Raw genomic sequence first — 26,825 nt, forward strand, 5'->3', positions numbered from 1 at the left:
TAGCTCGGACACAGCATGGTTTTGTTAAGGGGAAGTCTTGCCTGACCAATTTGATTGGATACTATGATGCAGTCACAAAAGAACTGGATGCAGGGAATAGCTTTGATATTATATACTTGGATCTTAGAAAGGCTTTTGATACTGTTGCACATGGAAGACTGCTACACAAATTGGAGCAGTGTGACATTGGAGGCAAATTGCTGCTATGGATAAAGGGGTGGTTGAGGGGGAGAAGACAGAGAGTGGTAATCAATGGACACTGCTCATCGTGGACTAAAGTTATTAGTGGAGTCCCTCAGGGCTCAGTGTTGGGTCCATTATTGTTTTCTGTATTTATAAATGATATTGATGATGGTATATCAAGCTTAATGTCCAAGTTTGCAGACGATACAAAGTTGGCAGGGTTGTCAAGGACACTACTGACACTATGCTGCTGCAACAGGATCTGGAAAGGTTGAGCAGATGGGCTGAGAGGTGGCAAATTAAGTTTAACATTGACAAATGTAAAGTACTACACATGGGAAACAGCAACCCCAGAGCAACGTATCAACTCTGTGGTACTACACTGACAGTGGTAGAGAATGAAAGGGACTTGGGGGTGGTTGTGCAGGCAGATATGAAGTTCTCTGAGCAGTGCAGACGGGCTGCAAGAGTAGCTCATGGAGTATTGTCAATGATATACAGGAATTTTTCCAGCAGGGATAAGGAGGTGATTATTCCCTTGTATAAGGCAATGGTCAGGCCACACCTAGAGTACTGTATACAGGTCTGGAGGCCTCATTTCAAGAAGGATGTAGAGCTACAGGAACGAGTACAGAGAAGGGCAACAAGATTAGTGAATGGAACAAAGGGGTGCTCTTACGAAGAAAGGCTTAAGTTTTGCAAATTACAGTGTCTGGAGACTAGGCACCGGCGAGGTGATCTGATAGAGGTGTATAAAGCCTTGAATGGTTTGAGCATGCTCAATGCTGATGGGATTCTTCCTCTAGCTCAGAATAATCACCTGAGAGGGCATAAATTCAAATTGAGGAAAGACAGATGTAGGATAGACGTGCGGAAATTTGCCTTTAGCCAGCGGGTGGTTGGTTGGTGGAACAGACTTCCATCCCGTGTAGTGGAGGTTGATAGCCTAAATAAGTTTAAGGCTCAGCTGGACAGGTATTTTGAACGAACAGAGGGGTGAAGTGGAAGTGGTTTTTTTTTTTTTTTTTTTTTGGCTGATGCTGAATAAGCTTGCTTTCTTGCATCAAATGCCTCTACTAATGCTAAATGCTAATGTTACAGCACAAGGAAATTAAGGTCTGTCTGACCAAAAAATACCATCAGAGATTCAGAAGCCTGCTGAAAGCAAAGCTGAATGGAGGGAACACAGTTAATGCCATAAACATCTATGCAGTCCAGAGCTAACGTACTCCTTCAGGGTCATAGATCAAAGCTTGGCGCCTCCGTAGCCAGGTGGGAAGGAGCAGCAGTGCGTAGCACATGCTTCTTGATTAGACCGGGGTTTGAGCCCGTCACCACCAAATACGGAGGATGCAGAAAGGTCATGGAATGACCACCGCATATCCCGGAGCAATATGGCCTTAGTTGCTAATGCTCCTAAAAACCAAATAACAAACAAGCAAACAAACAGATCAAAGCTTAAATCCTAAACTCAAAATATTTGGAGGAACCATTTTAAAAATAATCTTTTGGACAGCCATGAAGCCAGTGCTTGTTTTCTTTATAACTAGTATCAGGTTAAGGCACATGTAATGTTCAACAACTTTTGATAAGGTGAAGTGAACACTGGAATTTTATATGTCTTGTGTGTTTAATTTTTGAATCCTTTTGATTAAAAGGATTAAAAAATTAATCAACTGATCAATTAATTAACCTTCAGTTCAGTTGAATACAACTCACTGATATTGGCTTTTTGGTGTCTTGAATACAAATCATTGACAATGATTGTTTGGTGTCTTGAGTGATATTGCAAATTTATTATAATTTGCATTTGGTATCTCATTTGGAACCTTCACTGCATAAGTTTTCCTTTACAATATTTTATAAGTCATTTCATTGTGTAAAATTCTTTATTCCTTAAGGTTACAGAATTTCAAGAGACATTTTTCAAATGTGACTGTTGACACTCTCAACATCGACATCAACCTATGGTCTATTGACAAGGCATATTGCAATGACATCTTGGCCTATCTTTCTGTTTGCAAAGGACATTTGTGTAAGTGCCAGGCCTAGTTTGGTGATGTTATTTTATGTTCTGCCCAACTCAGCCTTTTTTCGTTTTAATTACTTTTTTTTTAATCTTTATTCGTTATTTTATATAACTTTGTAATTGTAAAATATTAAGAGAAGTTTACCTTAATATAGTATGTAGAACACTTCCGTATGATACTCTCCAGAAATTAAAACAAAAAAATCGAAAATCTTACATTAGAGTAACAAATAATTAAAAATCAATTTAACACAATTAAAAATCAATTTAACACAACTAAAAATCAGTTTAACGCAATTAAAAATAAGAAAATTAATTAAAAGAATTTAACGAAAAAATTTCAAAACAATTTTCCTTCCTGAAGCTGACAATTTTCGACCATATGTCGTGATCACAGGAATGAAAATTTCCGAATAGGGGTGAGCATGAAACTTAAATAGGGATTATTTGTCTTCGTGCATGCACGTAAAAGCCCACAAATTGGAGATCAGATATGGCCGACGAACATTAACAGAATTCTTGTGTAATTTAATTTCTACGGTTTCTGCAATTAATAGTTGCGTATAATTACCTTGGACACAAAGTATTTTGGCCTCGTTAAATAAAAAAGTATGTTGAGGTAAACTTCTCTTATTATTTTACAAATATCGATATCAACGTAGAATGTATTACAACTCTGGTTCATACTATGTAATGTAGCTTAACTCTATCTCTGTGTTTGTTCACTTGTATAAACAATGTATTGTAAGATTCCTCTGGTTATCTGTGTAATGAATCACGAATGTATACTATTTATATTAATAAAGAATCTTATAATGATAATAATAATAATAATTATTATTATTATTATTATAAGCTGCCTATTGCTGCTAGGCTGCTATGTAGAGTCTTTGACACCATGGTATGGTGCCAAAGACTCTACATAGCAGCCTAGCAGCAATAGGTCACCCAGAGAAACACTTACAAGGAACTCCAGAAATTCACAATCCTGAACACCTGTAGGATAGTCAGAGATTTCCTCGACCAACAGTAACACCAGACATTACAACCACCCTGTGTACGTTGTAGCAATACCCGTCACGGAGTGGAATCCCCCAATCAGGGAGAAATAATATAAGAGTAACAATATTAATAATAACGCATGAAGTGGAACATCGAAATGAATACATACATCATGCAAGCATACTATGAAATGACGAAGCTGGAGACCGATATGACAACTTACAGGGTGAGACAACATACCAAGCGGCTGGAACGATTCCCAGATATTCAGGTCACCGAATAGTGGACCTGAGAAGGACCATCGTCACGAAGAATCTGATAGCTCCTGTAATCTTGGAAAAAATCATGCAGGACATGAGCGATCAACAACAAAGGATAAAATACGGAACCAGAGAAGGAAGAACATATCACCACCGAACCAGAGGAGGAAGAGCAAGGAGAAATAAAACCCACAGCAGCTGAAATGGAAAGAGACAAGGTTATGATATCCTGAATAGAGGCCTAGTGGAAGGCCCTAACAGAATGCGAAGGAATGGACCCCACAAAGTTTCACATGATACCAAAGCAGAGGCCGAATAGAAACTTGTGAGGAGTCACAGACCACCTCATTCGGCAAATAATACTGCATTACCTCGACAACAATGATGCAACATTGGAGGCCATCCACACAGCCACGTATTGTGCTGCCATAGCAGCCTCTAGGATTAATGGAAGAGAAATGAGAGAGCAGGAGAAGAACCGAAAACAGAAGGAACCGCCAGCTTGGGAAAGAAGACTTCAGCAGAAAATAGAAGAATTAAGAGTCAAGATAGGCCAATTGACCCAGTACCAACGGGGCAATAGGAGTAAAAAATTAATTGGAAAAGTGAACAGCATCCTCAAGAGAGACAGTGTCCACAGCAAACACGAGACAAAAAATCAGAGAATAGGAATACTTGGACACATTGAAGCAGAATCTCCTTGCACTCAGCAAGAGACTACGCTGATACAAAGAGAGCTCCCAGAGGAAAATAAACAACCAAATCTTCGATGAGGACCAAAGTGGCTTCTACACGAGTCTCAGAGAAGATGAGAAAGAAGGGAACAGAGCATCCAAGCAGAAGACGATTGAGGAGTTCTGAGGAAACATATGGAACATGGAAGTAAGACATAACAGCTGAGCCACCTGGATAGAAGTAGAACGCAAGAAAACCAAGGACGTACAAGAAATGAGAGAGTGGGAGATTTGGAAAGAAGTAAAACAGAAGATCAAGAACTCACAACTGGCGAACTCCAGGAATAGATAACATCCACAACTACTGGTACAAGAAGCTCATTTGCACACACAAGCACCTTGCAGAGCAGTTCACCTGAATGATAAGGCACCCAGAGACAATCCCAAAGTTTCTCACTCAAGGAATCACATATCTGAAGCCTAAAGACGAAGATACAAGAAACCCGGCAAAATACAGACCAATCGCCTGCCTCTCAGCGCTGTACAAGATCCTGACCAGCTGCATAACCAAGGGGATATCAGACCAACTGGAGAGCCAAACATAATGGCCGAATAGCAGAAAAGATGCAAGTGGCTGAGCAAAGGATTCAAGGAGCAATTAACCATAGATGCTGTGGTTATAGAGAAAGCCTACAAGAAGCGCCGCAGACTGTACACAGCATACATTGATTACCGTAAGGCTTTTGACTATGTGCCTCATAGCTGGCTAATAGAAGCACTGAACATCTACAAAGTCAATCCGATAGTGACAAACTTCCTAGGAGAAACGATGGCAAATTGGAGTACCTAAATTAAGGTTGAGAACATCGCAACCTGAACAATCCCCATTAGGAGAGTAATCTTTCATGGAGATGCCCTGACACCACTGGGGTTCAGTCCAGCACTTAACCCACTATCCACCATGCTCAACAGCAGTAAATATGGGTATAACCTCAAAGAAAGAAGGAAGAACCTGTCACCCTCACCCACTTGATGTACATGGATGACATCAAGCTCTATGCGGAAACTGAGAAGCAACTCCAGCAACTACTCCGGATCACCGAAGAATTCAGCAATGATATTAGGATGGAATTTGGTCTAGACAAATGCAAGGCCCACCGATTACACCAGGGAAAATTAGTCAACTGAAACTACCAGCTGCAGACTGGTAAAGAGATCAAAGCCATGACAGGAAGAGGCCTACAAATACCTGGGGATGAGGCAGGGAATGACCCAGCAGTTACAGCACAAGGAAATTAAGGTCTGCCTGACCGAAAAATACCATCACAGACTCAGAAGCCTTCTGAAAGAAAAGCTGAACGGAGGGAACACAGTTAAAGCCATAAACACCTATGCAGTCCCAGTGCTAACATACTCCTTCGTGGTCATAGATTGGACTAATACTGAGCTGGAGGATATCATGAGAAAGACAAGGACAATGATGATCAAGAGCCTCCAACCACCTGAAGTCAGCCGTGGGGTTTTGTTCAAATAGGATCAAATTCAAATATGATATATAGGAATTTTCTAGCAGGGAAAAGGAGGTGATTGTCCCTCTGTATAAGGCAGTGAAGGCACCACGCCTTGAGTACTGCGTACAGGTCTAGAGGCCTCATTTTAGGAAGGATGTAGATTTGCTTGAGCGTGTACAGAGAAGGGCAGAAAGATTGGTGAGGGGAATGAAAGGATGCTCTTACCAAGAGAGGTTTAAGTTCTGCAAATTGCAGAGGCTGGAGACTAGGCACCTACGAGGTGATCTGATTGAGGTGTATAAGCCCTTGAATGGGTTGAGCATGCTGAATTCTGATGAGATTCTTTCACTTGTTCAGATTACAAACCTAAGGGGGCATAAATTCAAATTAAGGAAAGACAGATGTAGAATAGATGTGTGGAAATTTGCCTTTAGCCAGCGGGTGGTTAATTGCTGGAACAAACTTCCATCTGTTGTTGTGGAAGTTGATAGGTTAAAGAAATTTAAGGAGGAACTGGACAAACATTTAGAGGGAATGGTTGTGTGAAATTTTTTTTTTTTTTTTGGCTGATGCTGCATAAGCTCATACACTTGCTTTTTTGCATCACATGCCGCTACTACTACTACTACTACTATGAAGCTAGAAAGATAGGCAAAGAAGACACAGACACTCCATGGTAGACACTACAATGATCATCATCCATCAATATCACGTCCTCAATCAATATCACATAGATAAAATTGCGTCCAATGGGAAGAACCTTGGGCAAGACCGTCCCGCTCGTATCTTCCCTGAAAATGAATGATTTATGCTCGCCATCCAAGACCAGGTAATCAACATCAGAAACTATAGAAAATACATCGCCAAGGAGCCCAGAGTGTCCGATGATGACACATGTTGACGATGCCACCTGGACTCAGGAACGATCCAACACACCATGGGATGCAAGGTGATCACCCAGTCTTGTCTATGCGTACACTCATAGACACGACCAGGTAGCCAGGATAATACATCAGTAGCTAGCAAGGAAATACCAGTTGATGAAAGAAAGTGTACCGTACTACAAGTACAAACCCCAGGCAGTACTAGAGACCCCAACCCACAAGCTGTACTGGGACTGCACCATAATAATGGATAAGACAATACTGCACAATAGACCAGACATAAACCTTGTGGACAAAGAAGGACAAGGCTACCTATCTGATTGACATAGTGGTACCCAACACTGGCAACCTTCAGAAAACCCATGAGAAAAAAATCAGGAAGTACCCAAACTAAGACAGGAGATCAAAGAGATGTGGCATATGCAACAAGTAACGACCATCCCGATATTATTATATGATTGCACTTTTGGTTAAAATTATCGTTATTAATGCAGATCTGCTGTTCTCCAGGAATTACACTAATAATTCCTGGAGAACCCTAATGAGTAAATTCTGGAGAATAGTGGCTTTTTCTACTGTGCTCCATAGCTGATGGAGGACAGTAAAAATACAGTTCTATATAAAAAAAAAAAAAGTCTTTTCAATTTTTAAAGCATAATACTACAAACAAAAACCTTATATTTCACTCAGGTATCTAAGCAGAAATGAAAATTACTCAATTTTATTAAAAATTGTTACAGCCCAGAAGCTTGCTTTCTTTTTTCATGGGCCTACCAGATCACGTATAATCATGGTCTGATAGGCTGTGAAACATGGAAGATCAATAGGCTGATTGATCTTCCATGTTTTCATATGTCACTGATGATTTTGATAAATTCAAATGATTTGCTGTGGAACATTGAAAATTTATTGAGGCAGCTAACAACTTTGTTGTTAGCTGCCTCAATATATATATATATATATATATATATATATTATATATATATAAATATATATATATATATTTTTTTTTTCTCAAAACTCTGTTAGCTTTTCAGTAGACGCCTTTAGAAGGATTTTCTTTTCTATATTTGAGAGGATAGTTTGTAGTAGCATATGGATTTATGTATTTTTTTAGAATAAATTCATTAATATGTTGTTTATTTTTTCAGGAAATTGTCAGCAGCCTACTTACTCATGCTGGCAGTGGAGTAATGGCAGAGGTAGATGCTTCTTTGGACACACTATTGTTCTTGGTGAAGACCCAAACAGAGAAGATGGCACGTTTTGGAACATTTATTAAGGTATGTATGTAAACACTGATACAATATATATATATTAGCATAATGAAGTAGTTAAAAATAAAAAAAGTTTTGCCATGCTACTGGCATTAATTTTGATTTAATATTTAATATCAGTTATATATATATAACTGATATTAGGGGTTCGACAAGGAGACACAATATCTCCGAAGCTGTTTACTGCTGCCCTTGAAGAAGCTTTCAGAAGATTAGACTGGTCGCAGAAAGGAGTCAATGTGAACGGAGAGTACCTAAACCATTTACGATTTGCAGATGACATTGTGGTCATAAGCCACGATCCCAAAGAATTAGAGGAAAATCTTAATCAGTTATGCACAGTTAGTAAGGATTTTGGACTAAAGATGAATATGGCTAAAACAAAAGTAATGATGAACAAGTATGCCACAGAAAGGAAAATTATGATTGAAGGAGCAGTAATTGAAAAGGTGGAGTCATATACTTATCTGGGACAAGTTATTAGCTGTAATAATGATAAATGGCTGGAAGTCAAGAGAAGAATAAATTTTGGATGGATAGCATTCAGGAAATATAGTCACATACTGAAGAGCAATATCCCAGTTTGTCTGAAACGTAAAATAATGAACCAATGTATACTCCCCACGATGACTTATGGAAGTGAAACTTGGGCACTCACCAAAAGAATGGAAGAGAAGCTGAGAACTACACAGGGAAGAATGGAACGAATTATATTGGGAATCAGACTGTTAGATAAGAAGAGAAACACATGGATTAGGCAGCAAACTCAAGTAAAGGACATTCTTATCAAAACTAAAGAACTAAAATGGTCTTGAGCAGGACATATAGCTCGGAGACATGATGGCAGATGGACTAAGAAAATAACAGAATGGTACCCAAGAGGAGCTAGAAGAAAACCTGGAAGACAAAGGCGGAGATGGATAGATGAAATTCATGAGTTTGTGGGTAGTAAATGAATGGCCAGTGCTCAAAACAGAAGGAACTGGAAAGTTGCTGGAGAGGCCTTCATCCTGCAGTGGATTGAAAATGGCTGATGATGATGATGATATATATGAAGAAGAAGACATTTTCTTGAATTTTTGTAATTTGGGAATAACTAGTAATAAGAACAATTAAAAATATATGAGCTGAGCTAGTTATAAATTACTGGAATAAGTTACCTACATGGGTGGTAGAGGCTGGCCTTTGAATTCTTTTTGTTTATTAATTATTTATTTTATTTAATTTTTTATTGATATTTTATTCCTTTTTTTTTGGCTGGTGTAGCATTAGCCTTAGGCTTCCTTGCACCCTATGGCCATTACTAATACTAAATACTAAAATAAAAGCAGCACCTGTGTAAACAGTATTTGAAAAATGTGTGGACTATGAAAATTCAATTACTATAGTGTCATAGTAATTACATTTTTTCATAATATTGTTCATATCACTTCTCTAAGTGTTCAAGTAATTGATTATTCTCAGATTAGCTGTTTGATACACAGATTGTCATATTTGTTTGTTAACTGATTGTTTGTAAAACATCAATACATTATATTGCCAAGAAAACTGGGATGTCAGTGTTTTTTTTTTTTTTTAACATTATAGGCAGTAGAGGAACAAAATGGGGGAAAAAAATTTAAATCCTTAATTCAGAAAAAAAAAACATTAGTTGTACTTTTTTTGTTAAATTTCTGACTTTCATTAAAGTGATAATTTTTATATTTCTTTAATTGAATTGAAAATATAAACATTAATTGCAATAAATAAATGCTAAACATTCATAAATACAGCATTTCAAGCTACGTCCTTAGCTATACAATACTATGTACTATTGTAGTATTGTACAGCTATATGTACTACTGTGTGTGCATTTGTTTGTTCAGGCAGCGCTCAGTCGAGAGCGTCTCACTGACTCACATAACATAAAGCAGTTACCTTGCTGACATTACAAAGATTGGTTGTGTTGCTCTTCATTTTTGCTGTGTTGTCTTATTTAAAATTTATACTGCTTATTAATACTGTACAGTTTGCTAAAATGAAGTAATACAACAGAGAGTGATATTAATAAAAATAAACAGTGAAGAGGAATAACATTGGAAACAAAATGTGAGATCATAAACAAACATGATCTTCATCATCATCATTCGTTAAAGAATGTTTATTCATCATGAAGAATAAACATTCTTTAACGTTTGTATGACATAAATAATTTCTTTATTATTATAATTTGCTTGATTTTAAAGGCTATGTTTTCATTTCTTTGGATAAATAAATGATTGTTTAAGCATAAACTATTATTTTGTTGACCTTTATTTAACATTACTATGGTCAACTTTCATTGTTGAGAACATAACCCCTGTTTTTAACATCTATGGGAAATGAATTCCCATGTTATGAGTTTTCACTTTACAAGAATGCGCTAGGAATGAATTAACTCATAAAGTCAAGAACTACCTGTAAATGAAATTTCATAAAACTTGATGCTTGTGCTGTCGTGTTATTTACTTTAGTTTTTAATGATTTCTGTGCCATGTGCTACCCTTGCCTACATAGTTCCCATTATATATTGCTCATTCACACTCATCAGTCTTACGACAAGTTATTATGCTTCTGTGTTATGATGCTGTTTTTATCTGTCACCATGTTTTGTGTGGCAGTGTTGCACCTAACATTTGCAAATTATTTTCCACTGACTCACATAACATCACAATTATTTTCCACTGACTCACATCATATTTTTGAAATCAGTAAGGATTTTGAAAGGAAGTTGAAATTTTCCACTTTTAAAAGAAAAAAAAATTTTGTATTCATTGATATATTTGGATAACCGTTGTATCTTATCTGCAGTGTATCCCTTGCTCATTATAAAATTACTAACTTAAAATGCCATTATTAGACAAATCATGCACGGTTTTTGATGAAATATCCTCTTAATTCAGAATTACAGACAAAAAAAATGCTTAATTCTTTAAAGTCTGGCCTACATAATCAATCAACAGGCATTACTGCTGATTATGTTAGCAGACATTTTAGCAAAGAAAGTTGCTACTGCAACCAAAGCCAGTTTTGTTATTTTTGTGGAGCATTGCTCATATTAAACCTCCATATGCTGAAGGAGAATTCATTAAGAAGAATATGAAGGAAATTATTAAATGTTTAGATCCAAATAATTCAAAACTTCACAGATTAATAGTGCAATTTTGTGTCACACAACAGAGCATCATATTTTTGAAATCAGTAAGGATTTTGAAAGGAAGTTGAAAAATTATTTAGTTTAAAAACCTGTATAACGTTTCATTTAGCTCTTGGTAAATCCACAGACAGTTGAGGTAATCCACAGTTAGCTGTGTGTTTATTCATTATGTTTCTGCAGTTGTAACTGTGAAAGTCAAAGTGCTTAAAGAATAAACTCATTGTGTTAATATCAAGAATACACTTGATACAACATTGGAAAATGCTGGTGTACCACTAATAAATCTTGTAAGTGTGGCAGCTGTGTGTTCACAAACTATCAACTGGATTTCAAAAGCCTCACAACCAAGGGCAAACACACAAAGTCTCTACTAGCTAGTAGTTCAATTATTTTCGTGTTAATTAAAAAGAAAAATGAAAGAATTAGCGAATGAATGAATGAATGAATGAATGAATGAATAAATAAAAATAAATATGAAAATAAATATATGAATGTATAAATAAAAATAAATATGAAAATAAATATATGAATGTATAAATAAAAATAAATATATGAATGTATAAAATAAAAATAAATATATGAATGTATAAATAAAAATAAATATATGAATGTATAAATAAAAATAAATTTTGAAATTATTGATCATGATTACCCAGGTCACATCTTACTGTGGCTCTCAAACCTCTGAGGTTATGATATGCAGCTATAATATCATAAAGTTTAGCTACTGCTGATATATATAAAAGATTGCGTCAAATTTGGTATTTATCTTTTAATTCTAGACCCTCATTGATCATCTGGAGAGTCTTACATTAAATCAAATCAGAAAAGTGTATTCTATGCTGAGTTTTCTGGCATATCAGGGAAGTCGTGAAGGAGCTTTATTACAGGTAATTTATATATACAGAAATATCATTCATTGTGCTTAAATGTTTATTGCATTGATGTCTTGCAAACACAAGGAAAAGTTCTTAAGGACATGTATGTAATTTTTCCATGTTTTTTATTTTTTCAATTGTGATCTAATTTTTGGGATATTTCTAGGATAAACAGCTTCATGATCTGATGATGTCACAGTCACCACATTGTGGTGACTGTGTCATCACCAGATCATGAAGCATATGAAAATTAAATGTACATTTAGCATCATGATAGGAAACATTTGTGGATACCCATATTCAAGGAATTCTCTAAGTTATTTAAAAATATTTAAAAATTCATAGCCAAAATGAAACTGTATAGAGTTTAGATGGTGTATTTAGTATTATAAAGGCTAAATGATGAAAGGAAGTGGATTTTTCTGCAACTGCCAAAAAAAAAACCAAAAAAACGAAACTATTATTCATATTATTCCTATTCACCATAAAGTGGCTATCCAATTCTGCTTTGACTCTCCCCCCACCAAAAGGTGTATAGTTTCCTTCAGACTACATTTTATAAACCATTGGAAAAAATTATCTCCGAGATGGCTCAGTCAGAAATTTTGGTAACGTTCAAGGCAGAGAAATGGTTTCCCACCACTGAATGAACATTTTGTCATTCCTGATGGCTTAAGGCCATGGTGGACAAATTTTGTATGTAATTTCTATTTTATGATATTTGATTTTTTGGTATCTTATTTTTCAAAATATTCACGCAGCTTGAAAGCATCAGCAATAAGGAGCTAAGAATGTCTTAGTTTGAATCATTTGCGTTTATCTTCCAAATAGTTTTTTCTGATTTTGATGCAATGTAGTGTAAATTATGTAGAAGCACTTGTTGTGTTATGTCTAATTATGACATTTTTAAATTTTTAATCAGACTTGTCTTGCTTGTAATTGTGGTTAGAGTGCTGGCATAATACTGCAAGATGGTCAGAATGTCAACAGTTGAATATAATTTTTATATTCAACTTTGATTAATTTTGATAATTTGCATAACCAGCTTTTTTTTTTTTTTTTTTCTACTCACTGCTCACAGAATTCAACTGCAAACTAACTATATCATGCAATAAACATTCTATTCTTTTAAAATTTGTTGTTTAAAAAAAGTTTTAAATTTAGTTGTTTAGAATGCACAGCTTTCATGAATTTCATGATCATTTTTTGAGGAAAAATATTTATTTTTGGTATGCAGCCTCTTGGTATACTATTAGCTGTATAATAATTTTCTTATGTCCCTCTGTCTGGAATGCTCTTTGAACTTGAATAACCCAAAGACTAAACAAGCTTTTGACCTGATTCCTAACCAATTTTCAAATACCACGAATTGATATAGCTCCCAGTGAAACTAACTTACTGTTTACTTTGAAGTAAACAGTAAGTTAATTTATTAGCTTTTGTCATCACAATCAACAAATCTCAGGTTCAGACTTAATTTGCCATTTTTGTTCATAGACAACTTTACATAGCAGTTCCAGATAATTTTTGTGCAATAATTGTAATTTTTTTAAAGAACGATATAGTCATTCATGCAAAAAAATTATCAAATTGCATTTTATCCAAGTCCGCCCCACTGACACCTTAGCTAATAGCAAAGGGAGCCCAGGGAAAGGTTTTTGTAATTAACTTCAATATTAATCTCAACTTCTTCTCTGAAACAGTTTTGGTGAAATCTTTGCCATGGGTATTCTAGTATGTATAGATGAATTGCTCCTCATTTATAAACTTTGGAGTTGTGAACTGCTGTTTAAGGAATGTACAATGCTGGTAATGGGACCACAGTGGTAGATTTCTTATTGGGAAGATTTTTTTTTTTTTATGCTTTAATATTTTTGCCAAAATAATTAATTCAGTAAGCTTCGATTATAGTGCCATAGAATTAAAAGTGAGTGGTTATGACTGTCAATTAATTTTTATTCATTTTTGGTTACATACTTGTATAATGGTACTCTATAAAAACATAAGGCTGACATTTTCAAAAAGTGTAGAAATGATTCTAGTTATTAGCATTAGCATTGGCACATGATGCAAGAAAGCAAGCTTATATAGCATCAGCCAAAATAAAAAAAAAAAAAAAAAAAAACGCTTATTTTACCCATCCACTCACTCCAAATATTTGTCAAGTTCTGCCTTGAAGAGAAAAGTGTACTCTTTACTCCACAATCCAGTCAATTTTATTTATCATATAAAGACACCATTCCAAATATTTTATGTCACACTTGGTTGACAGACATTTTTGAGTAATATTTTTGTTCAAACTTTGCAGTAACTTACCCCAAAACTTCATGTTGAGAAAAAGTAACAATTTCTATGGGAGCAGTGATGTCAGATATTGTTGCATACATTTTGTCCTCAGAGAGAGAGAGACAGTACCTCAATTTTATTGTTATGCAATTTATAAGTTTTTGAAGATTAAATGCACAAGGCATAATGTGTTATGGGTTGAAATTAACTATCAGTGTAAATACATTATATTAAATTTATGGGTAAACTATGGTGTATTTACACCAATATTATATAGTTATATAGCAATTTATAAGTATATTTATTTTATAGTTATTCAGGTAAATAAATTTCATTGATAATCATGAGTTATATATTTTTTGTTATTTGTATTACTATTTTTAGGATGATATGCATATTATTATAAGAAAGCAGTTAACCAACAACAATCCAAAGTGAGTTTAATTTTTTTTTTTAATTTATGCTATTCACAACTTTCCTTTTTATTTTTTAAGTGAGAAAACTGTTGAATTGTAAGTAAATTTTATGAATGAAGACACAAATAATTACAAGTAACACCGAAATATTTTTCAGTATTAGTAATATTATAATACTCTAGTACCTGTAATACTCTAGTATTAGTAATGAGTTTAGGATTTCAATATTAGAATGAAATTGTTAACATCAGACTGTAATTTCTGAAGCTTGTAATTTCAGGAAATGCATAGAGAAAGGTTGTTCTGGAAGTTGAAGCAATAAGTGAAAACAATGAATACCACATTATGTCCTTTTCTCAGCTCCTTGACTTTTTTTCCCCTCCCCTCTGTTGGTGGGCGAGTGTTAAATTGAGCACAGTGTGGCTCTCAAAAGCTGTTCTATATGCAACCAGGTTATTATATTTAAAGATTACTTTTTTTGCCGACCGGGCTAGCCGGGTGGGTAAAGTGCCTGCCTGGAAACCCAAAGGTCGTGGGTTCGAATCCCGCCTCAGGCTTGGATCAAAGTACTGAAAAAACCTTGGGAGGTGCGTTATGGCCACAGAAGCTGACGCACCAAAAACTACAAAAAAAAAAAAAAAAAAAAACGTTTTGTTACCTTTTATTATGCATATTCTACAATGGCCCCCTCTCAATAACAGTTTGGAATTGACAATATGAGAAATTATAGAGTTCTTAAAATACAGTCAGTCCTCATATAACACGTGTTTACACTACACGAATTCGATCATACACGATTTATAAATAGGGGAACGATATCTTATATAACACGAACCGAATTCGCTTATGCACGATTCGCCTTTGTGTTTACAAGAAATGGCAGTCGAACGCAACACGATAGGAATGAAGAGAAGATTCTGAAAATGTATTTGTTTTTTATATCAGTGAAGGGGAAACACATTTCACCTTAATAACGTAAAAACCCACACAATTCCAGCTATCGGTATAATTGCAAATGCAATTAGATCGAGTTTACTACCAGTTTATAACAGATTCCACTAGCAGAAACACAACTGGAAATTGCTTTTATTGTTTTATGGTAGTAACCCCTAGAAACGTGCTTTAGTAAAATGTGAGGTGTTAATCTCTGCCTTTACGGTGTTGTTTATTCAGTTGCTACACTCGCGCAGCTTTGTTTATGAGTATCAAGCGTGCCTCCTCATTTTGTAATTGTGCTTTATTCCCTAAAAATGAGTAAAATACTTAAAAGGTGTGAAAAGGAAGCGTCCTGGTGAAGACACTGCAGATTTGGAGAGAAAAAGAAAAGTAATATCGATAAACAGAGGCAGACTAGGTCAAAAATTCTTACCCGGGAAAATTTATAGTGGCCTCATACGTAAATTTATGGCCAAAATCATACCGGCTTCCGCCCCACCATGGTTTCCCCGTTAAGGCTTATGGCCAGTCCGCCTCTGTCGATAGAGAAAAAATATGAAATTGTGAAACGCTTTGAGCGAAATGGAAGACCATGTGATATTGCACGTGCTACAGGCCTAAATGAGGCAACGCCGAGAATTACAAAGAATGCAGAGAAAATAAAAACAACTTTCATAGCAGGAACAACTCAAAGTGTAATTAAAATCCATTAGATTAAGACACAAAGAATTGGAAGAGATGGAACGGCTGTCATCTGTTTGGATAGAAAATCAAACAAAAAACAAGTTTGTTTATGATAGAAGCAAAAGAATTAGCAATATTTTATTACGTAATAGTCGTAATAAAATACATAACTATTTTATTATGATTATTTATTGTTTTTGGTAATGTTCTCAATACAAATGTGTGTTCAATCTTGGGTGGTTGGCACCTAACCCTATTTTTCCCATAGGGCCTGTTGTTTATATTTCTCGATTTTGCATTGCACGAGGGTTTCCAGGAACACAAGGTTTCCAGGAACACAACTATCGTGCTATACGAGGACTGACTGTACCGTGATTGTTAGACTAAATTCCAAATAGCAAATGCTTAATATACGGTACTCACCTTATACAACATGACATGGAGGTTGTATAAGGTGAGTACTGTACATTAAGCATTTGCTATTTGGAATTCAGTTTATAATTGCTGATTTATTGAAATTTCTGCTTCAGTCAAATATGATAAAACTGTGATTAGCAATATTTTATGATACTGACTTGTCATAATCTGGCTTTTATAATTCAATTTAAAATGATTACTTTAATTGTTAAAGCAATTGATATACTTATACACAGTATATACTTATATACTGATGAAATGGGTAAAATTATCCATAAAATATTGTCCATATATTGGCAATATTTTGTGGTACTGGATAATTTTACCCAGTGTGTAAATCTGTTGAATTGTATAATAAAAAAATACATTTTTTATTACTGTTTATGTGATACTCATCTTAGTGAGAGGGTTAATGAGACATACATTTGTTTATTATGACTGCTTATCTAATAATGGCTATGTCCTCTTGACACCTGTAATGCTGCCTTACAGTGAGGCATGGACTATATAAGGCCTCTGAATGTTGCAGGAGGCATGTTGTACCATGTTGTCAGGATTGCGTCCCAGAGATCTGCAATGGTTCAGATGCTGGACCTGTCAATCCGTGTATTCCCAGAGATATTTGAAGAGAATTCTTTGGAAGTCTCTTCCAAAGAATTCTTTGGAAGAGACTTCCAAAGAATTTTGGTGGCCATGGTAACACCTGGAAATCATTTTTGTGTTCAGTGAATCATTTGAACAATACTGGCAACGTACGTGGTGGGGCACAAATGTGTCATTGGGAAAGGCATTCACTATGAGGGAGTGTACTTGATCAGCCACAATGGATAAGTAAATTAAATTCAGCTTTTTGGTAAGTATAATATACTATATGTGTCCACTTAATACACTGAAAGGGCAAAATTCATGGAATACCTGGTTCCTGGGCAACGCAGCACTATCACCCCTCTTGCTAGTGGACGAACCCACCGCTTGGCAGGTATATAGGTACACCGCATTCACATAAATGGTAATTCAATGTCAGTATGGATAAACATCGTGAGTTAACCAACTTTGAAAAAGGGACGATAGTGGATGCCCGATGCATGGGTCATTCTATCGCTGAGGTGGTACAGAAATTGCACTATCCTCATTCAACAGTATCAAGAGTGTATCGGGAATACGCCATTTCCGGAATAACATCTCATCATGGACAGCACTGTGGGTGGAGAAAGGTGGTGGATAAATATGGCCGTCGACGTCTGTGTCGTATTGTTTCAGCCAACAGGAGAGCGATAGTGGCACAAATCACCACCGACTTCAACAAGGGAGGTGCCAGAAACATCTCCACTTTCAAAGTTGTTTAACTCACCATGTTTATCCATCAGGCGATCATTAGCCACAATAGGTTATGGGAGCCGCTGACCCACCAGTGTCCCATTGCTAACACCACGACACAGGACTTTATGCCTCAACTGGGCGAAAGAACATTGGCACTGGACCTTGGATGATTGAAGACAGGTCTTCTGGTCTGATGAGTCCCATTTCCATTAATTTTGAGCAGATGGGAGGGTGTGTATCCCCACGAAGCTATGCACCCGTCTTGTCAACAAGGAACTGTTCAGGTAGGTGGATGGTCAGTAATGGGCTGGGGCATGTTCAACTGGCACATGTTGGGACCTCTGGTACGTCTAGACGTCTCTGAACAGTACAGGTTACGTGTCCAGCCTTGCAGACCATTTGCATCCCTTTATGGTCATCGTGCATTCACAGGGCAATGGACTCTTCCAGCAGGATAATGTACCTCCCCACAGATCCATGGTGACTAGAACATGGTTCAAAGAGCATTCTGCTGATTTTCTCTCTGTTCACCAGACTTGAACCTTGTGGAGCATCTTTTTGGATGCTGTGGAAAGCTCCATCACAGCTTTGGATCCTCCATCCAGGAATGCGACGGAATTATGGACAGCAGTGCAGTAAGCATGGATGGAAATACCTGTGGCATGCTTTTGTGAACTATATTTTTCGTCCACTAAATTTATAGTGGACTCAGTGCCTTGCTGTGTGACTGCTCTTATCCGGGCGAAAGGTGGGCCTACATGTTACTCGGTAGGTATCCCATGATTTCTGTCCACTCAGTGTATATGTTGTAAAATGCAGTTTCATTCAATAGAAACCTGTAGACTCAGAAAGGAATACTACTTTTTACAATTGAAAAGTGCAAAAACATCTTTGTGAATCACTTATGCAGAATATATCTGTTAGTGTTTGTGAAAACTCAGTGGAGAAAGAAAACTTTTTTATTATTATTTTCATGTAGAATAAAAAAAAATCGTCGATAATATGAGGTTTAGAATATTGTTACTCCTTGGTGATGATTGGTTAATTAATTAGCCACAGTAATGCATGATAGAGATGTGTAGTTCTGAAACAACTGAGTCCAAGTTTAACAGGCCCATGAGCAAATTGTTTCAAGTTTAGTTATGCTGCCTATTTGGGAATGGTCTTTTCAAGTAGCACAGTGTTTATAATCACTGTCTCCATATCATGTAGAAGAGTCCTGGGTTTGAATTCCATCAATGATCAGGATCTTTTGTTGGCTTTTTTCATTCTATGGCTGAGTTATTCAGTCTCATACAGAGATAGTAAGTATTTTTCTCCATTCTATGATTTTTCATCCACCAAAACTGACCCAGACAACACACACAATTCATGGACATAACACACACGGGTGTATAAGATTATCATATGTCATATTAATCCTAGGCACCTTCGTAGTCAGGTGGGCAGGAACAGCAGTGCGTAGCACACGCTTCTTGATTAGACCGGGGTTCGAGCCCGTGAGCCACCAAATACGAAGGATGTGGAAAGGTCAGGGAATGACCACCGCATATCCCCGGAGCAACATGGCCTTAGTTGCTAATGCTCCTAAAAACCAAATAACAACAACAACAATATTAATCCTAATATGAGAAGTTTTTTTTTTTTTTTTTGTCTATATTAAGAAATTAGTTCCTGACTTGTGTCGGCAGAGGCATCTAGTACTGAGATATAAAGGGAACTATACACTGTTCATTTAAAACATTATGACCACCTAATAATGGACATGGACTCTGTAAAGCCCATGAATATTGTAGGATGTAGATGTATGCTGTACCATGTTGCCAGAATTGCATCCTGTAGATCTGTGATAGTCCGTAGTAGAGAATCCAGTTGCCAGATTTCTTGATCCCCGTAATCCCAGAGATGTTTTATGATTCTTATGTGGTGAATTTTGTGGATGAGAGAGCACTTGGAAGTCACTTTCTTGTTCGGTGAACCACTCTTGAACAATATCAGCAGTGTATCAGGGTGCATTATCCTGCTGGAATGCACCTGTGTCATCTGGGAAAGCAGTTGCCATGAATGGGGAAGCTACCTGATGTTTTGACTAGACATATATTCCAAAGGGTATATTTTGTTTAGTTTCAAAAGTAGACATTCTTTTAAATAAAGTCCCTCTATCAGAATTTGTTGTAATTTAGACTTGAATGTAAATTTTATTATATGGGCTTATGGACAGAAAAAAAAAGCAAGTTAATGATGTATTTTAAATGTGCACTTTTTTTTTAATATAAAAATCCTTTTCTGAAAATCTTCATGAGGACTCAGTCAATTCAAATAATTCAGTTTAAAATTGGTAAAAAATAGGTTTAGAAAAAAATTAATTCTTTATTAAGTTAATAAAGCTTACAATCTGTTATTTTGTATGTATTTTTTTCATAGTAATAAGATATTTAAATACCACCATTTTTTTTAGATTATTACTTTAAAAACCTATAAAACATTTTAGTCCTGTGTAAGAATTGTAATATAAATCTAATGTAAATTTTATTATGAACAGAAAAAAAATATATTAAAAATTTTGGTATGTATTTCTTTTTTTGTAGATATAGAAGAATGGGTATCATTGGAGCTCTGATGACTGCTAAAGCCATGGCCCCTTGCAGGTTACTTCATATTTAGATTAATTAATATTTATAGTGGACTTTTTGCATGTAGAATGCATGTAGAATCACTTCTGATAACCAGATCAAAAGTATTGCTTCCTTTTGTTGCCTCTCTAACATGCTGCTGTAGAAAACAGTCATCCAAGAAATCTACAAAAGTCTTGCTAGTGTGTGAGTGACCAACCCACAAATTCCATCAACATCTGGACAGTTAAAATTCCCCATTATAAGTTACTCATTTACTGGCTCATTCTGTTTCTCTGTATAGCTGTGTGGTATACGCATCACAGTCAATTAGGCCTGTAACACAGGCCTAATTGACTGTGATGATTAAAAAAAGAAATTGATAGATTAAAAAAAGAAATTTGTAGATTAAATGTAGTTTTAATGTAGTATTATTAGCTTTAGGCAGTGATGCATGCTTCTTATGCATTGTTATGTAAAAAAATTAATTTTAATAAAAAATAAAAAATATTAAAAAAATTAATTAAAAAATTAAAGAAATTAATTAATTTAAGAAAGAAAAAATTAAACACACCTGAAATGTAATGCACTGCATATATTAACTAACTTATTTTTTACTGTATAGGGAAATTGTAAGTCTATACTGGGAATAGATATGGAGACTGCACCTTAAAAAAAAAAAAAAAAAAAGACATCAAATTAATAACTAGAACAAATTAGATTCATAGGCAGGTAGGGTTAGGCAAAATAGATAAGGCAAATTCAAAAGTAAGGTTGGATAGCAAAAGCCTGTACAGCTAATACAGCAAAAGCCTGTGGTTTCCTAGCACTATGTGACCAATGATATTTTCATTTAAACCATGTTCAGATATGTCTTGCTGTAATACTACAATAAGACATATCTGAATATTGTTTAATTGAAAATTGGATTATTCAAACCAATCAGATTATCAGTAAGATCAGTTTATTTTATATTTTAACAATAAAGCAAACTTGCCTTACAGCTAATGAGAAAGCTGTTCTTTTGTTTTAGAAATATTAAGTTGTAAAATCCAAATGTGAAGTGATTTATTTATCTTTTAAGACTAATGACATAACTATTTTGAAATACTGTACAATGTGTTTGCAGTCTGTTATCTCAATTATGACATGGAAAAAAATATTTGGTGGTATTCAGAGTTCTATTTTCTTTTTTTTTGTTCTATTTTCATGAATTTTGCTCTTTTGCAAATTTATTGTATTATTGTAAGACAATGCATTATTGTCTTACAGTGATACATTCATTATCATGATTAAGATTGAGAATAAACATTGTAACATTGTTATTCTTATCTTTTTAAAATTACTGCATATTTTATGTGAAGTAATGTTAATGAGGCTGAAATATACTGTAGCTTGCTATTTATACTTGTAGCCAAGTACAGTGTCATCTGTTGTGTTTAAAAAAATCTGTGTAAACATGTTTATATTGACATAGTAATGTAAACATGTAGCACCATCTATCAGTGAAAAAATTTGTTAGCATGAAAAACAGAAGAAAAATATTAGTGAGATTTGTTTTAAAATTTACTCCTCTTTTTTTTTTTTTTTTTTTTATTGGAATAAACAGAATTGGAATTATTCAGAGTGGTCAGTCCCAATTAGGTCTAACCTGCTATAATAATTTTTTTAATTATTAAAGGGAAACTGCTAATTAGAAGGTAGTGAACATTACTGGTATATGATTCGTGTTGCACATTTTATCTTGCAGATGTGATGGAGCCTCTGCAGAACCATCTTCTTCTGAAAGTTTAGTAGCAGCTGCCACAGAGGCACAAAGCCAAGCTATTGCTCTGCTGCAACTTATAAGAAAAAGTGTTGCTTTTTCACCTGAAGCTTTAGGTCTGTTTTATGATGAATTGTCACGTATTGTTCACAAAGGGGAACTGGATGTAAAAGTTGAAGTAAGTGAATATTAAAAATATTTTTTTTAATGCTTGTTTTTTTTTCTACATTGTTTGTCAAGCACTTTTTTTTTTTTTTTTTTTTCACACAAAATAAAGTAAATATGGATGAGTGCATGTACATTGAGAGATAAAATTCACATGCTGCTTCAAAAATTGCACAGACCACCATTAATATTGCACTGATATATTGGCTGCAGTAAAAACAATTACAGTGAAGTTGCAAAGTCCTTTGACCATGATGATTGAGTGTAAATGAATTATTTATTTAAATTTTTAAACAGCAAAAAATGCTACAAAATGTCAGTGCAGATAGATATGGCCAAATTTTTTAATTTTAAATATAAAAGCAGTGCACTGTTTTTATATACACCAGGACTTTGTCATGTATAGGTTTCTTCCTTGCTGTCATTGTGCAAGACTCTCCTGGGCACATAGGTTTCCCATATCAACTTTCTTCACTTTCAGCAATTTGCTACATTTCTTATCTAGATCTCTCTCTCCCCCCACCCATACTGAACTTACTGATATTAATCTAAAATAAATGTTTAAGAAGTGAAACAATGAAACATAATAAAGATAAAATATAAAAGCAAAGGTGATAAAATGAGATCCAGTTACTTGCTTTGATCATTAATAGGTATGTCTTTTAGGGTTGACATCCATCAATATGCAAATAAAAGTAATTATTATAGTACCATTTCTGTACACTTTATACCGTCACAATGTAGGCCTAATAATAATATTAATGGCATAATAATATGCATCATAATTTACTAGTAAACATATGAAGAATTGTATATAGGTCACTAACTATTATATAGTTAGTGACCAGTATACAAATGGTGCATATGTTAAAAACTGATTGCTATGTGATTACTCTAATGCATTACTCTATGGAATGGAACTTATTACTATTGTCTATTAATTTAGTGAATAAATAAATAGTTAAGTAAAATATGATAAAATTGATAAACAATTAATATAATTATCATTAATCAATAGTATAGTCAGTATAAAATTTAAAAAAATGCTTATACAGGCATCTTCCGCTTAACACTCATAATCGGGCTGTAAAAAGAGTGCTTAGTGACTCTATGTTAAGTGGGGTATTTTTATCCATTAAATTTTAGTAATGTAAATGATTTTTACTGGTTGAAATGTCTGGTGTTTATGGCTGATTTTAAGGTACCATTTCTCTATATAACAATATTAAATGTATCAGAAACATTTAAAACTTTAAAGATAAACTTTAAATACATAAATAATGTGCGGAAACATAAATACAGTATATATTCAATAAAATGCAAGAAAGCTTACCCTAAAGAGAACATCATATGTATACTGTATTTGTATTATTTTTAGTAACAATTTATGATACTGTTGATTTTCAAATTGTGCAAAACAACTAAATGTAGTGTAAATCTAGTGCCCACCCGAATCCAGTATTTTTAGAATGTCCGGTTTAGTTTCTAATGAAAAGTTTTTCCAATAGTTTTTTATCTTCCTTGTGTTATTAATGCTAGCTGACTCATATGATCTCTTTTATGCTATTTAAAAAAGAGAGAGGTTTAAACTACCTGCATGGTAAACCAAGTAAAATCAATCACTTGGACACAAAATGCACATAAACCATACATATACAAAAACTAAACTGGAAATGGCATTACTGAGGTTGTTGCCAAGCAGAGGAGCTAAAAGCAACTTCCTGTCAGGAGACGACAGTTCCTAAAGAGAAATTTTATAAACACTTCAGCAAACTTCAACTAATTAGAACCCCTTCCACCCCTACCCCAAATGGGCTCTCCCTTTTCAATAACACCACTTGGTGGAATGATGTATAAAGTGTATATTTTTGTAATATCTAAGAAATGGTACAGTGATCCCTTCGACTTCCATTTAGCTAATTTTTCTACGTAGTGAATTTTTTTGATTTCCCCTTGGTCATTACATTGAAAATAATTTCTATATAATGAACTGATTTTGAGAGACTTGGGTACACATTGTTCATACTTCTGGTCTTTAGGCTTTAGAGCTGATGCTGTAGAAAGCACGAATTAAGAGCTAAAAGGATTAAGAATTAATCCCTTTAGCTTTCAAGAGCTAAAGGGATTAATTCCCCAAATTAAGAGCTAAAACATTTTACAATTTAGTTGTGCCCGTAAAACCCTGAAGAGGAAACTGGCCAACCACGGCACAGGATAGAAAAAGATGGTAGGTTTGACCCTTTGCCCAGCAGTGGGTCAGCAATGGCTAAAAAGAAGAAAATAAAACCTATACATCCCTTTGCCCAGCAGTGGGTCAGCAGTGGCTAAAAAGAAGAAATAAAACCTATACATCCTATACACTACTGTACCGAGAAGTCTCGTTTGTCAACTGCTTTCTATGCATCCACAGCATTGGCAAAGATTAAGGCATATTCGACATGAATTGGGTCTGATCAACCAGTTTTCTACTGTAAGCATCCTGTTAGAGAATTAGGAGAGAGTAATTTTACTTTATCCCGGAAATTCATCTGTTGTTTCACATAAACGAGTCATCCACACTTGCACTAAGTTTCACCTGTCTCTGTTTTACGTGGTAAGTACAAGTGGTCCCTAAATCAATTTTATTTTAGCTGCTATGCAAGCAACCTTACAGTGTCTAAGAGGAAATCCTTGAGTGTAGTGTGAAAAAGTGGAAGTGCTTAATAGTGTAGATGGGGGGGCATTAAAAAAAAATTGCTTTAAAATTTGGTATTCCTGCCAGTAGTGTGTTAATCATTCTGAAAAACTGTATGAGAAAACGGATGAGATGAAGCAGTTTTTAAGTGGATAAAGTTGATTCGAGACCAAAATGTGCCAATATTAGGGCCATTAATAAAAGAAAAGGCTATGAAATACACATCTTTTCTGGGGTATAAAACATTCCAAGCCGGTTTTGGTTGGCTGGAAAAATTTAAAGAGCGCCATGGGCTTACTCGAAAAAGTTATTTCTCGTAAAAGTGGAGTTTCAATTGAAGAAGACTGTACCCATTGGAAAGAAACAGTTTTGAAAAAAGTTATGGAGGACTACGAGCCCAAAGACATTCAACATTGATGAAACAGGTATATTTTTTAAATGTTTGCCGGACAAGACACTGACTTTTAAAGGTGATAAATGTTTAGGTGGTAAAAATAGTAAGGAGAGAATTACAATCTTGGTTGGTTCAAATATGGCTGGTAATGAAAAACTGAAGCTTTTAGTAATAGGCAAAAGCAAACAACCCCAAAGGAGTAAAGTCGTTAGAGCAGGACTACAACAAAAAATCTTGGATGACAAGTGAAATTTTTGAGCAGTGGATTTTAAATTTTGATAGAAAGATGATGAAAGAAAACAGAAAAATTTCGTTGATTGTCGACAACTGCTCTGCCCGCCTCACTTGGTAATTTCGAAACTTACAAGTGTGAAGCTTGTTTTCTGCCCTCTGAATACCTCATCTAAACTGCAGCCAATGAACCAAGGCATTATCAAGAATTTGAAAATGCACTACCGAAGGTGCATACTGAAAAAAATTATACTCAGAATAGAAACCAACCAACTTATAGATTCTGTTATAGAATTGTAGATGTGCATATCAGAGTTGAACTGTGGAGGCAAGATGTGACGGAAGCAAGGAATAAGAATTGTTTGGCAAAAGCAGGTTTTGCCGAAATGCTAATTAACAGCAATGAGAGGGATGAACTACTACAAGACATTGAGCAATCTTGGGAAGAGTTCCAAGGGAGGTTTGATCAGTGGAGAAATTGTTCTTGACGAATTTTTAGGAGTTGATAATGATGTCATAGTAGCTGAATGTCCAAGTGACTCCAACATTTTGGAGCATATTTAAAGAACTAGTAACAATATTGACGATGAGCTCGATGAAAATGAGGGCAATATTAAATCTTTCAAACATGAAATATTGGCAGCATTTGAAACTTTGCATCGAAGCCCTCAGTGGAAAGAAAATGTAACAGAAAATATATCGGGTATTTAAACAAATGTGAACATTTTTATGAACGCCGTACAGTAGAATACAGTGTACAACAAAAAATAACCAAATATTTTATAACATAATTCTTAAAAGTGTACTAATATATTGTGCGCATCGTGTGTGTAGCCATTTCTTAATATGTATATATTAATAAATTAATTGTTTTAAAATGTTAAAAAATTTATTCATTCCTGCTTATTTCTGATTTATTTCCCATCTTTTACTATATTTCTGAATTTACAGTATTTTTCACTGTTGAAAAGTTCACATTTCTTTATAACGAAATTTCTGTTAAATGAATTTTTTCAATTGAATGATTGGTCATTATATAGATGTCTGACTGA

The 26,825-nt window shown here is 34.9% G+C and overlaps 1 protein-coding gene across 1 annotated transcript in view; it reads left to right on the top strand.

The window, feature by feature from the left end:
• The window catches only part of LOC150090396 (Fanconi anemia group D2 protein-like), a 204,939-nt gene that overhangs the window by 125,524 nt on the left and 52,590 nt on the right, over nt 1–26,825 (top strand). Inside the window, exons 17-21 of the mRNA XM_090390299.1 lie at nt 7,695–7,826; nt 11,778–11,885; nt 14,544–14,593; nt 20,521–20,580; nt 22,295–22,487. Of these exons, the coding sequence (XP_090246425.1) occupies nt 7,695–7,826; nt 11,778–11,885; nt 14,544–14,593; nt 20,521–20,580; nt 22,295–22,487 (543 nt within the window). The remainder of the gene's footprint in view (nt 1–7,694; nt 7,827–11,777; nt 11,886–14,543; nt 14,594–20,520; nt 20,581–22,294; nt 22,488–26,825) is intronic.

This window comes from Mastigoproctus giganteus, chromosome 2, assembly GCF_048544385.1.
Source record: "Mastigoproctus giganteus isolate SK-2022 chromosome 2, ASM4854438v1, whole genome shotgun sequence".
NCBI lineage: Eukaryota > Metazoa > Arthropoda > Arachnida > Uropygi > Thelyphonidae > Mastigoproctus > Mastigoproctus giganteus.